The 13,401-nt window shown below is 48.1% G+C and overlaps 1 protein-coding gene across 6 annotated transcripts in view; it reads right to left on the bottom strand.

Annotated features, from left to right (window-relative positions):
- Positions 1-3,156: 3,156 nt before the first annotated feature.
- Positions 3,157-13,401, bottom strand: part of LOC135914901 (kazrin-like) — a 217,267-nt gene continuing 207,022 nt past the window's right edge. For 4 of the 6 annotated variants that reach the window (XM_065447831.2, XM_065447830.1, XM_065447829.1 and 1 more), the window contains exon 15: positions 3,157-11,850. In XM_065447831.2, the coding sequence (XP_065303903.1) occupies positions 11,620-11,850 (231 nt within the window). In that variant the 3' untranslated portion in view covers positions 3,157-11,619. The remainder of the gene's footprint in view (positions 11,851-13,401) is intronic. The other 2 variants (XR_010568456.2, XR_010568457.1) reach the window with 1 other exon arrangement.

Here is a 13,401-nt window from a genome sequence, read left to right as displayed (position 1 = left end):
ACGATTTCCTGATAAGTTACAATCTGGGTGGGATAATGCTTCTCCTCCATGGCCCGTTTGGTCAGAGAACGGACCAATGCACGGGCGGTGCCGTTGCCCGGGAGTGCGACTCACGACTGTGACCGTACGAGAGCGAGGGTTTCTACTCAGGAAGCGCAGTGCTGGGGCAGCGACTGTGCCAGCCGTGTGGTTTCTACATACCGCTTGGGAGCTTCAGTGATGACCGTAAGGGCGGTGGTATGGGTCATCACCAAGGTGATGCCTGCTTCTGCCACTTCCTGGATGGAGTCGGTTTTGAATGTCAGACTGGTAAGGAGTTGGCCTCTTGAGGAAACCACCGCGGCCACGGCTCCTCGGTGTAGGTGGTATGAGGCCGCATCAGAGTACACTGCTGTGGAATCCCTGGAATAATTTTGGTCGGATGCCTACACACTGGCTTTTCTCCTTCCTGCATGATGGTCTGGTTGGATATCTTTGACAAAGGGTTGGGACGTACATGTTTCCTCTGACTACCGGTGGAAGCATTTGTGGTTGCTGGCGCCCTTGGGCCAGCCATTTATACGTTGATCGTTGCCCGTAGGACACAAAGCCCAGTCGTACTTATTGTCCGGCAATGTGTGCCCCAAATAAGTTCTTCGCCCGTGTTGTTGAGGCCGACATTGAGCAGGTGAGCCGTGCAGGTTTTGCTGGTTAATACCAGAAGCTATTTGTAGGCTTTTCGGGGGGCTGCTTTAACCTTTTCTATTCCTATCTTGGAGAGGACTCTGTAAGGGGTCGCGTATGTTATACGGGATAGGACGAACACTTGCATGAGTCGGGCTGTGTCCTGCTCCTTCATGCTGCACTGTCCGTTGGAGATTCGTCGAATAATACGAGTGACTTATTCCGCTGAGGGCTTCAGGAGGTTCCCTAAAATGGTGTTCTTGGTATCCGCTAGGACTGTCACACCGATAATCTTGAGGTGTTTGCATGGGTGGACGGTGTGGCAGTGCAGTTGAATTTGAATATAAGTGCAGTCCTTGGCTGTACCCTTTATCCTGACTAGTAGGGGCTCTGATTTTCGCGGCGCACAGGCAAGGCTGCATTCCTGGGCATATTGGGTGAGCTATATCGGTTGCCCGTTGGAGGCTGTCTTGAAGGCCAACCAGTAAGGTAGAGCCAGTCCAAACTGTAATATCATCGGCGAACAGCCATACTTTATATTATGAACATCAGAAGATCGCCTGGAGATTGAGCAGTGCTAGGCTGAAAAGGATGGGCGATGAGGGGATGCCTTGTCTCCCAGGTGAATGGGGCCTGAGGAGCCGCCTCCGACTCCGAGCACTGCCAGACGGTTCGAGAGCAAGTTCGCAATGTAGTCGTACGCTCTTTGACCATATCCCGTTCCGACCAGGTGCTGTAGGAATGCAGAGTGCGCCACGTTCTCGAAGGTCCCCTTGAGGTCCCGGGCGAGGATGGCTCTTGGGAAGTGCTGGGAGGCTGGAACTAGAATGTATTACTTAAGGGGAATCAGCACGTCTTGGATGCCAAGGCGCTTCCAGAATTCGTACATGATGTTTGACATTTGGCCAATTTCGTCCAGGTGTTGTTGGAGCCTCCCAAATTTGATACGTTCTCGAATATTGCCCGCACACTTTGAGAAGTTATCGTCCGAGAACCCCACAGAAAATTGGTTGTCACCGGTACAGAGTGACTGACGTATGGAAACGAATGGAACGAACGAATGGAAAGGAAATGTTAAGAAGCACATTAAAAAAAGGCATGGCATATGCTCATGTTTGTGTTAGCACCAAGCAATGAATGTACTTGATTAAGAAAAAAAAAAGGAAGCAGCGGGACGCTACCCTCTGAAGAGACCGATGGGCATATAGTGCGGTGCAACTTGAGAAATAATTATGTTGAAATGTCCAAGAATTTAGAAGAAAAGAAAAAAAAATACTGAATCGCCCCGACGGCATATCAAAGGTCGTCGTGCACGTCGAAGTCCCTGTAACAAAATTATTATTTCTGAATAGCTCTGATAGCGTCTCCGCAACAATGATTGCTTGTGTGGTGTACGGTCAAATGCTCATACGCTGTCACCTAAAGCTCACGGCACGGTGCGAAAATGCGTTCGCAGCGAAAGCGAAACATTGTGCGCAGACATGCACGTAAACGCGCAATCGGTCGCTGCGAACCCCTGCGATCACTACATTGAGGCTTCATTCTGTTATGCTCCATTTGGTTTTACAAGACACGCCACTAGAAGAACATATTTCACGTAGTTTGCTCTCAGCGATCGCCTATCTTTCACGCAAGAAACCGGTTCGGGAGACTCCATCGCGGCGACCACGTGGGCGTTCACTGTACGTATTCGGTAAAGATATAGCATCTGTAAACGTTTCTGTGCTTACTGTTTGCCCAAGGTTATTGCTTTGACAACAAAAATGTCTGTCGTTGCTAGAGTACTTACAGAAATGCGCAGCAGGACTCAAGCGTGGCGTTTCTATTGGGCGCCAACAGCAAACCTATGAGGAGCACGCCGACACATGGCGACTCCGTAAGTCCTCGCCGCCAATAGTACAACTCCGTGCATCATACGCTGCAGTACACAAAAGACACAAAGTGCAGCGCGCCATCATGAAATAGGGTCATTGCCCGCCAAATCAACCAACGTTTTTTTCGACTCACAGTTTTATATATATATATATATATATATATATATATATATATATATATATATATATATATATATATATATATATATATATATATATATATATATATATATATATATATATATATGTATATATATATAACACGGTCACTTTACGTCATTCCTGCATAAAAACACGAACCTTGCAGCATTCACTGGCCAAACGAAGATGTGCTACAAATCTTAACTCAGTTTCGCTGCCCTGGTATACCCTGACGGTTCTTGCTCCATGATGTCGGGAATTAGGCACTGCCAGAACTGTGGCAATTAAGTGGCTTTTTTCACCCCTAATTTCCCTCCATAACTTGCAACAGGTTATGGAAGCAAACTCAAATTCTTGCCACGGGAGGCTCTATTTCGCCATTGACAGAACGAACTTCGTGTGACGTCAAGTAGTAGCGCCATACCAACTCCAGCAAAGACAAACAAGACATCTCCAAAGAAAACAGAGTGACAGCACCGACGCTTCAACACATTTATTCCGCGCCACTCGCGCGGCGAAAGGTGTTCCGAAACACAACTCGTATACAGGTTCTTCTTTTTTTTTTTAATTGGTATGCATAGCACCGGGCATCTGGGCACTGTTTCTCACTGCCTACATTAATCCTTTCAACAGTCAACATACGACCCACGAGAGCCAACAAGTGGTATACAACCGTACTGAACGCGTGCTCCGGTGGTCAGGCTGATATGCACGTTTACGTACATGTATACATAGAATACATCTGCACCCGTGTCAACAATACACACAGCAAGAGCATCATCCAAAGATGAAACACGTGTGTCAATCCTGCGGTCCGCGGCAGGGAAGAAGACTCGTCATATCGGAGTTGTTAGTGGACACAATTCCAGGCCGTTGAAGGACTCGGACGCGATGGTATCCCTTAGAAGGACACGACGTTTTTTTTTCCAAGCTTATGAGACTATCGAGTCCTTTCTGCTAAGAGAAATGTTGGACAACTTTTTCGTAAACAAAAGCTGTATAATCGAACCGCTAATATCGTTAGCTTGGACAACCGCTACACGAAAGTCATTATAAGTGTTCCCTGTCCGAGGAATCGCAGCTGGCTCGCGCTTAATGCGTATGCGTGAAGCCAGTATAGTAAGATCACGCCTACAGTTCGCGCTTGGAGATCAGACCTTTTGCATTACTCAAACAAGATCTAGCACGCTTAATCGGGTCCCCGCATTTATCCAGCTGCTGCAGCTAGTTCTCCCACGGGAACATCGACTAAAACCAGCACAACGCTTGCAGTACTTCACGCAACTACATTGGTTAAAATAAAATAAAGACGAGCTTCAGAGAGACTCCTCGACACATTGGAGCATTTTTTGCGCTCGTGGTTTTGATTTCCCAAAGCAAGTCAGCAATTTTGCGTAATGAACAAACCGCATATACGGTTGTTGTTTTTTTCTCTTTTGTTCACAGTTTTAAATGGGTGGTGAAATCGGGCAGTGAGGGAGGGTGCACGAAGGAAAGTTCTACGACTGATATATATTTACGACTCATGCATTGCTGTTTTTGCAACGTTATTGACTTTGACGTTTTTTCGAGCCGAGGGTGCGGCACTTGCTATAGTATGAAGGCGGATCAAGAACCTGGATATAGACGAAGACAATACGCCGGCACTGTTAATTGATGCTGTTACTGCTCGGAAAAGAACACATAGCGTGAGATGTTCTTTCCCTATGAATTCGTGGCATAGTGTAAAGATTTGATTCAAAGTGCGGATCACTTTCCCAGCTGCCTCAACGAAAAAAAAAACAGTATGAGCCGAGCACTTTTGCACACCATGCAAAACAACGCATGTACTAAACAATTACAGATAGGTAATTTTGTTGTAGCAGAAAAAAATTTACCGACGACTGCTATGCTCCCTAATGACAAATTTGGGTGCAGCTCTACACGTGTTTTCATTTCCCGATGCCTGGCGTGGACAACCGGTCTCGTGCGGGACGTTGCAAACGGAGCGAAATGTGACGTCACTGCATCGCTGATCTGGAGCTCGCGAGAGCCAGCGCGTGAGGCCAGCGCGTGGGTGACGCGTGGGCGCGATTCACAGAAGCCGCCGCTGACAAACCTCCCAGACGGCGCGCGCTACTCTGGCGCCATCTCGTAGCCGCCGTCGCCGCACTACGCTTTTCTTCTCACGCTTTCGCCATGCCCTCCTCCGCTTTCCGCCTCCTGGTTCCGCTTCACCCTCCTCTTCCCTTTCCACTTCGCGCCTATTCTCTCTCACCGCTTTTCTTCATCTGCCGTCTGTCCCTGTTCTCGTTCGCACGGTCACGCCGGGAACGCCGACGATCGCCGCAGCAACGGGCTCCTAATATTGCGCTCTAAAGAAGATTGAAAACAGCTAGCACAGCTTTAAAGGCGGCATTTCTGCTACCAAAACAAGGCCCCTGCGCTTTTTCGTCGACGCCGGAATGACATTCTGATTCACCATCACCACGCGCACATAGATACGACACAGAAGCCTTACGGCAGAACACTCGGTAGACATGGCATACAGGCTCTGTAGACACTGCAAGCGATAGCCACGCATTCAAGCTCCATGTGTCACACACAGAAAAAAAAAAAGATGTCCTATGCCTAAATTCCAGGAATACACAAGTTCTAGCTCGACCGATTTCTCCATAAGATGTACTCTCACTTTCCGCAGTTTGCACTTAAATGCAGATTAGTTGTCCACGAACGTCATGCGACGGACACTATTTCCACAAAATCACGAATACTTCAGCTCGTTTAACTCTTTCGAGATGACGATGCGGAACTGTATAAATGCTAGTCAGAAATGCTCTCAGCTTTTCAAAATCAATAACAGAACCTGCAGTTAAGCAAATATCTTATACTAACAACTGTCACCTCGCCTTCTTATAAACGACGTCGTGTAAGTAGACTACGGCGAGCGAGCCCCACCGTACGACAACGAAACCATGGCGCGTACATGTGCATTGCTCGGTATCACATACGAGGGACAATAATCGGTGTGTTCTTTCAGTGCGAGGCCGCTAGCTTGCTCGTGAAGTAACATTCACACTGCGCACAATTAACGTACTGATACTCTATGCGTTGCAGGTGTAATCGGAAGCCTTTATACATTTTGGCACGGTGCACGTGCTGGTTTCATAATTATTTCCGCTGCCTTCTGTACATACATATCTCGCGCACACATCTACAATATATGACTGACGAATTACTTAGCAGAACCGCCTACGTGAGTCGGAACTCACAGTTCGAATCCCCTTAGGGCGCTTTTCTAATGCGCCATGCAAACGGATGCCGTCTCACTTAGGAATCTAGTGTGAAACATTGACGTCACTGTTCGAGTGGTCTACAGAGCGAATGAGCGCATTCGAACAACAGCCATTGCCAACAACTGCCAACTGGCGAAAAATAGCAGTGCCGGTTGTAGATGGCCTCATGTGCTACGCGTGATACAGACCTTCTTTTCTGTTTTGCGATGCTTTCCCATCTTTCGTGAAGATACACCTCCCGGCTGACGTTATATGTCGTCTCTTTTGGCGTGGCGGGATAGCTCAATATGCAGACAGATTAAACTATCAACAGATTGAAGTGTTGACATAAACGTGATTTACCTAATTGTCTTTCACTGACCAGAAGACGCCGGGTGTCTAAGTGAGATTCCTTTTTCGCTGATATTATATTTCACTCAATTAAACCTACTCATTAATTGCAATATTTCAGCAAACGGTAGAAAAAGAAAGAAGGGAACTAATAAAATACATACACCTCTGGCTTTTAATAATATTTGTATTTTTATAAATATATATTTGTACATGTATAGTATCTATATAACGCATAATTTATATCTGAAGAAGCGGCGCTTATCGTGATGCTAAGTTACTGTAAGCCGCCAGAACCTATAAGCGTCAGTCGGCAAATAACTCAGAATGAGCACAATTCCCGGCAAACAGTTGCGCAGGTGGTGCTTTGTGATTCAGAGATTTTTAAATCAGACATCGCGTTTACTAGATCGCTCGGAACGAGCGTAATTAACAGGCATGCTAACGACGTCAACTTATATTGACGCAAATAAAACACAAAGTTTTGTACAGAAATAAGATTGTTATATCTGGATTTCGGTAGCGTTAGGTGAACGATTCACCAGAATTTGTCGGAATTGCAGTGTCTCAACAACAACAAAAAGATGTGCTGCTGCCCAATTTTCCTAATTTAGGTTTTGCATGTTTTGGTCTTATGCTGTAACCAAACGCACTACACCCTATTTGCCAGTTTTTGTCTAGAAAGATGCCCAAAATTAAACCTCACAAAACAAGACGATGCAGCATAAATTACACATAAGATGAGACAACACCCTTCTCGCAAAAAGAAAAGAAAGAACGAATGCATCCAGCATCTCACACCATGCTCAGCGAAAAAAAAAAATTAATACTATAACTGAAAACTGACACTAAATGACCTGCCTCAAACGACTCGGAGAGCGCTCTTAAGATTACGCAGTGCTGCTAACTCCTATTACGCGAAAGTGCCATATTTAACTCCACCTTCCGTGGTTTCCTGTATTCCCCGAATAGAGTATGTTTACTCTGCTTGCGCGCATACGGTGTAAACGGGCTACAACAGAGAGTACGAGGACAAGGTGTAACTCTCAAGTTGCCGGTACTCATTTTGCTCTTAATGCAGTACTGACACAAAATTTCGAAAGTCGAAATAACTTGCGATGTCTGTTTCCGCGGACACGCACACATCTACAAAATATCGATGTGCGAGTGTAGCTTGAAACTCATTTCCATTCAATTTTAAAGTGCGTGCGGCCAGTCAACCGCTACGTACAGCGCTCCCCCTACGTGGTCATCAATGTGGGATGTCCTGTAGATATTCGAGGCATAAGCCAATGCTACGTCACGGGTTCTTGTGACAATTTTGCCTACCATGCACCGAGTACAGCGTGTTGCCCGCGCTCTTGCTTCCCGCGTCCCTGGACCGGGTTTACACTCACTACGGTGCTGTGTCGCTACAGTCGCTACGCAGGCTGCGTTGCCAGTCTTCCTCAACTGTCGCTCGTGGCACACCCTTGGCCGCGTCGTACTCACAAGTCTTTCACTTATATGCGCAGAAGAAAATAAAAAAAAATGATTCTACGCTGACCTCTGTTTTGTATTTATCGAAAATGTGCAGGAAGATCGCACTTTATTGTCAGGATGGTTCAATACAACATTTGGCGCTGCTACTTGCCGGTTTTCTTTTGTTTTTCCTTTAATGCGAATTCGGGCCTTCGTCTACGACGAAGCCAACTGTTGCAATGTCGGCGCTAGTGTAGACTTGTCTCGCCACCTGTCGGCAGCTGCTGAAAGCAAAGCAGCAAGTTCCGGCAGATTTGTCGCATGGGAAGGGTGGTTGGTTTGAAGGCGACATGGCAACAATTAGTATGGCAGAAAATCGTCGCCTCTGGAGGACAAAATGAGGACGACGGTGAGGACGTTGCGCGGCACTGTGTGTACGCGCAGACGGAGCAACGCAACTAGGCAACAATAGAGAGTTTTAGTTTAGGGGACGCAAGCGGCTTGCGTACGCAAGAAATAGGGGCGACGGTACAACGCATGCGCACGCCCCTACGTCAGCGTCTGCGCATGCGCAGTACAGGCCCCCCTAGTTCTTGCGTGCGCAAGCCGCTTGCGTCCCCTAAACTAAAACTCTCTAATGAATCTCACGCGCCGCTCGTGCGCATCTAAGTATTTGTGCAATCGCACTATGTACAAGCTGTGTTTACAAAACATCCCATGAAGTTGCGCCTCTCGCTGCCATCTGAAGTTGAAGCTGGGACTGGTCGCTACAAACAAGACTCCGAATAATTCCCCGTCGAGTGCTGATGCAGATTATGTTTCATTCCGTGATTACTGGGTCATTAGTTTCTTGTTACGTTAGAAAGGACAAGATTCAAAATTTTTGTGTCAGTACTCCATTAAACTTGTTAAATTTGCGTAGAGTCGGGAAAGGCGGGAGTGCAGGCCACTCTTTTGCAGGGGTAAGTGTTCGTCTCACATTTAAGTCTATCTTTGGGACAGCCCTCGTACTCCTGCATGGAGTACGTTCCCGTAGCTTAGCCGCAAGCAGAGGGAACGTTCCTAATTGGAAGAGTTAACGCGCTCCATTAGGGGATAAACATAAACAATTGATGCGTCGAGAAAGCCTCATTCAGACCATGGGCTCAGTGGCGTGATCCGCAAGCAGGCCTGGACGCATTCCATCAGCTTTCGTTCACTCAGAAAAGTTTGCACCCATTGGAGCTTGCATTGCCCCAAAACAATAATCGACCTCCATCATGCCCGCCTTTTCTTTAACACTGCGCGCCAGCTACCATCAGACAACGCCACTGGCGTATCAGCATGACACGGCGTTCTTGACAGAATTGTAGCCGGCGCTGAGCGTTAATGGTTGGAAATGCTCACAAGAGACACGGTCGAATGTTAATTTTTAGTGATAAAATAAGCCCCAAAAGGTAAAAAAAAATTATTTGGTGTATTGGTATGTCAGTATGACGGCACCCGGAGGCGAGGAGAAATGCTGGTGGGAGGGGCGTATGGATATCGGCGTGTATGGATGTAGTGAGCCCAGGTGTACGTAGCACGGATGGGTTCTGTCCTATATCAGGTTTGAATGCCGTCTATAGAGTTAGGGGTTTTCGCTGGTTTGGGGGCGCACGACAACTATCGGAGACCGCAGTTGTAAATATAGGACGACCAGTTAACCCACCAACAGGAGCTAACAGCACTCCCTTTGTTTCTTTGAGCGCACAGTAGAATGTTCACATCCAAGTGAGCACTGACGCAACAAAAAACAACAATGTTTTACACGCAGCATTTTTCCACTTCCACGAGAGTAGTTAAACAGCAAGTATGACATACACACTATTGACATCGAAGACTGCCACCCACAGAAGACAGCGAGACAGCACAGTTCGAGTGTGCCGCCGAACTTTGACGAACGTCGGAATTCATTGTGCCAGGTCCGTAAACGAGTCCCGCTCCGTGCGACGCCGACGACCTTGAGCAAGAATCGCGATCCGTCACCACAGACGCGTACACACGCACTACAGAGAGGAGCAATACACACACACACACACAACGTGCACCAGATAGGTCGCAACAATGTTCCAAGGGAAGCTGTGTCTCGTGGTTTCTTCCGCTTAGCCGCGCAGGGAATGCTAGAATACACATGTGGACCTCGATGCACGTAAATGCAAGGGGAAAAAAGAAAGAAAGAAATTGGTGGTAAGGTGTGGACGCTCGCTCGGGCTCGAGGAAGTTTTCCGTTGGGAAACAGCGCAACACTTTTCACCGGACACGTTCTCGTTCGTTCCCCTCTCGTATCTTCTTTTTTTTCACAACCAATGGGAACCGCGACGCGAACTAGCCTGCACGTCGACGCGAAAATGCACGAAAATCATTTCAGTAAACGTCACGGCAATGTTGACCGGCTTCTTGGCAACGACGTGGCCCAACAACCAGAACACGATGCGTGCGTCAGGTGTACGTTTCTCCGTATTCTCGCTGAGGAATAGTTTCGCTTTCTATGTTCCCTTTCCACGACGAACACAAGTCGATTTGAAAGGCGGGACATTCTCAACTTATCTCCTCGATATGAGTAAGGGTACTATTATTTCTGTGATAGGCTCCTTCGAGCTTGGTAAAAGAAAAAGAGGTCACGAGCAAGACAGACGTCTCCCACTTCTTTGCGGGTGCAGTGCGACTGCTTGCCCTTGCACTTAGCACAGGCTTCAGTGCCAAAGAAGGCGTGACTATCTTTGCGGTTTGAGGGCAACTGAGAACGTGTCTCTTCCCAGGAACATTGGAAAACAAAGACCACATTATAGAAGACATGATGTTATCACTTTCGGCATACCAGCGACATGTTTTCCCTGTGGTCCATTGTAGAGGAGACCGCATGAGCATGTGACATACGCGAACGTTTTTTTCCCGTGACAGAGGTGAGGCCTTGCAGCTTCCGTCTGCTTACAAGTGGCACTGATTACTTTCAACACTAGATTCTACACGTTTGTATAGTGTGATGACACTGACTCAGCCCGCAGCCGCAGTTGAAACCTTCCCCGGAGTGTCACTCTACAACTGGCGTGTCTGCTATAACAGTAACTGTAAACCTGACGGTTCAAGTGTACTTAATAGGGTGTTTTCTTTTGTGAGATTAATTTACCAAATGCATGCTGAATAATGGGTGTGAGTGCAATTGGGCCGGCCGGCCCAGAGGTGTAAAGACGCAAACGCTCAGATGCCCTGAAATCTTCGCAGCCGTTTTCCCCGAGGTGATAAATGCTAGAGACGTTGGCAACGGTGTGGCACAATTGTCACATTTTGCTTTTTTTTTGTCGAGAAGCAGGTATTTCGCTGTGCTTTTCGAGCTTCACAATTCACCACTTTGAGTTGGAAAGCTTAGCATGAACTTCCGGGATAAGAGAAGAAAAAAAATAAGAAAAGAAAATAACAGCAGAAAGCGCATTCGTTATTTCAAATTCGCATTTCCTTCCTCCAGTCAAACATCCCACAACACGAACCGTGGAATAAGGGCGAACGTTTTGTTGCGTTAGATCCTAGGAAAACACTCCATAAATGATCTTGTATCTTCATGGCTAATGCTTCGAATAGTACTTTAGTCTCGTGCTTGCCTTCAGCGTTCACTCTTCTTCGAGCCCCTCACTTTCTTTTCTGGCGACAACGCAGCTGGCATTGGACTGCGTCCTTTTCGTGCACGTTCCTTCGCAGGCATTTGCGAACGACGTGAGCCGCGCGTCTCCGCATAGGCATAGGAAGTTGTTCTACAGAGAACTCTAAGCACTACATGTAACTACATTCCTGAATACGCTCCCAAGTCCCGTCTTGGCGAGTCTTTTGTCACAACACAGTGCACACGGCGAGGACGTCCTTCACACCGGCGTCACAGTGAGCGTCTCGATGGTTCCTTGGGAGAACACCCGCCGGTGCTGCTGCGGTTGCGGCGGTCGTGGCTGCGGCTGAGGCGTGCTGGGTCGAAAGACTCGCGGCGCCGGAGGAGGCTTCGACATTACCACCGATGTCGTCGTCACGCTGTAGGAGCCCAGACCACTCGTGCTGGGTTTCGGAAGCGAGTTGAAGCCCAGCACGCGGCCCAGGGAGTCCTGCGTTCAAGGCGGTCACTGTTATGTAGTCTCCAGGGCGACAGTTTTCACATGCATGCAAAGTGCGACGCGTGACCTACTTGTAAGGCAATGCACTTATAAGGGAGCGTTATGCGACGATCAGCTCCAAGTGAAACGAACGCGCAGACGAAAATGTCGGCATTGAAGTCTATTCTAAATAATATAGGTCACAAACAAACAGACAAAACAAGCGAACTCTTCTATACTAAATGACAAATTTGTGTAACTGTAAGAAAAAAAAAGAAATCCGGGACACCTATAGTCGGATACAACTTTAGAAAAAAGGGGGCGTTTACTCATCCGAGGCGGATGCACACGAGCATACACCAATGGGCGCGCACTCTGGACCGACGTCATGCGCCGGACGGGCGGTGACTTCGCCGCTTCGGTAATCTGGGCGCGGCCTCCTCTTTTTTCTAAAGTTGTATCCGACTATAAGTACTTCCTATGAGTTGTGGATGAGAAAGCACTAATGTACAATTGAACGCCGCAGAGCGCTCAATCGGGTTTTGCGCTGCGAGTAATTCTTTCGAACTTTGCTGCGCATATGTTATTGAGATTGCAATTAAATTGGTGCGGTTTTTTTTTTCAGTTCCTACGTTAGCATGTTGGCTGCGCACCGGAATCATTTGGACGATATTGCTGAGGAATGAGGGACGCCGCATGCCACCGACGTTCAGCGCGACGAGAGACCGAGGAAGCAGTAGCAGCCAGCAAGGCCGGCAGGCGCGCTCATCAGCTAAGCCTAGTCGGGGTGAGAGAGAGAGATACGGACCGCGCGCCGACTTCCGAGAGCGAGACGGCGGCACCCGCAGCGCGCGCGTCACTCGAGTGACTCGCCGACGAGAGCCCGTTTCGCCCCGAGGCGTCGCGTCGCCGTATCTAGCCACGTCTGCTGCGTCAAGGCGCGCAGGTGACGTGGCGTCGCGGCGATGCCCTCTCCCCTCACGTAACACCTCGCGCGCTAGCGAGGCAGCAGGCCTTTCTATTCGTCCGCTCTGCTCCTCTAGGCGCGCTCGTGAGGTGGCGTCACCGCCGATGGGAATTTAGGTGCCGTTTCGCTGCTACAGACGCCGCCGGCTCTTTTGGTCAATCGTTCACTCGATGCTTCCGCATCAAAAAATGCTCGAAAAACATGCAAGAAGATGAAAGTACCTAGTTTCTCGTTTTGTATTCTATGCGTGCCTCAATTTAAGTGCGCTTAAAGGGACACTAAAGGCAAATATTAAGTCAGCATAGACTGTTGAGATACCATTCTAGAAATCTCGCAGTGTTTCTTTCGTGCCATCAAAAGACTTAGTTTAAGAGAAAATCGTGTCTGAATGGTCTGCATAGCTTTAGCGCAATTTAAATCCACCGCTCTTGAGCGGGGGAGTGGTGACGCTGCATTCACCATCATTTTAACCATCATCGCTCTTTACTGCCGTCGGTGAGTAAAAACGGCACCCGACAGACGGCACTACGGTTTTGGCGCGAAACGCAAGCGCGCGGCCATGGAGAAACCGAGTCAAGACAGAGTGTTAGATTCGC

Source organism: Dermacentor albipictus, chromosome 2 (assembly GCF_038994185.2).
Source record: "Dermacentor albipictus isolate Rhodes 1998 colony chromosome 2, USDA_Dalb.pri_finalv2, whole genome shotgun sequence".
In the NCBI taxonomy this organism is placed as follows: Eukaryota; Metazoa; Arthropoda; class Arachnida; order Ixodida; family Ixodidae; genus Dermacentor; species Dermacentor albipictus.
Note: the sequence above shows the minus strand (reverse complement) of the source record. Positions and strands in the feature narration are given on the sequence as shown.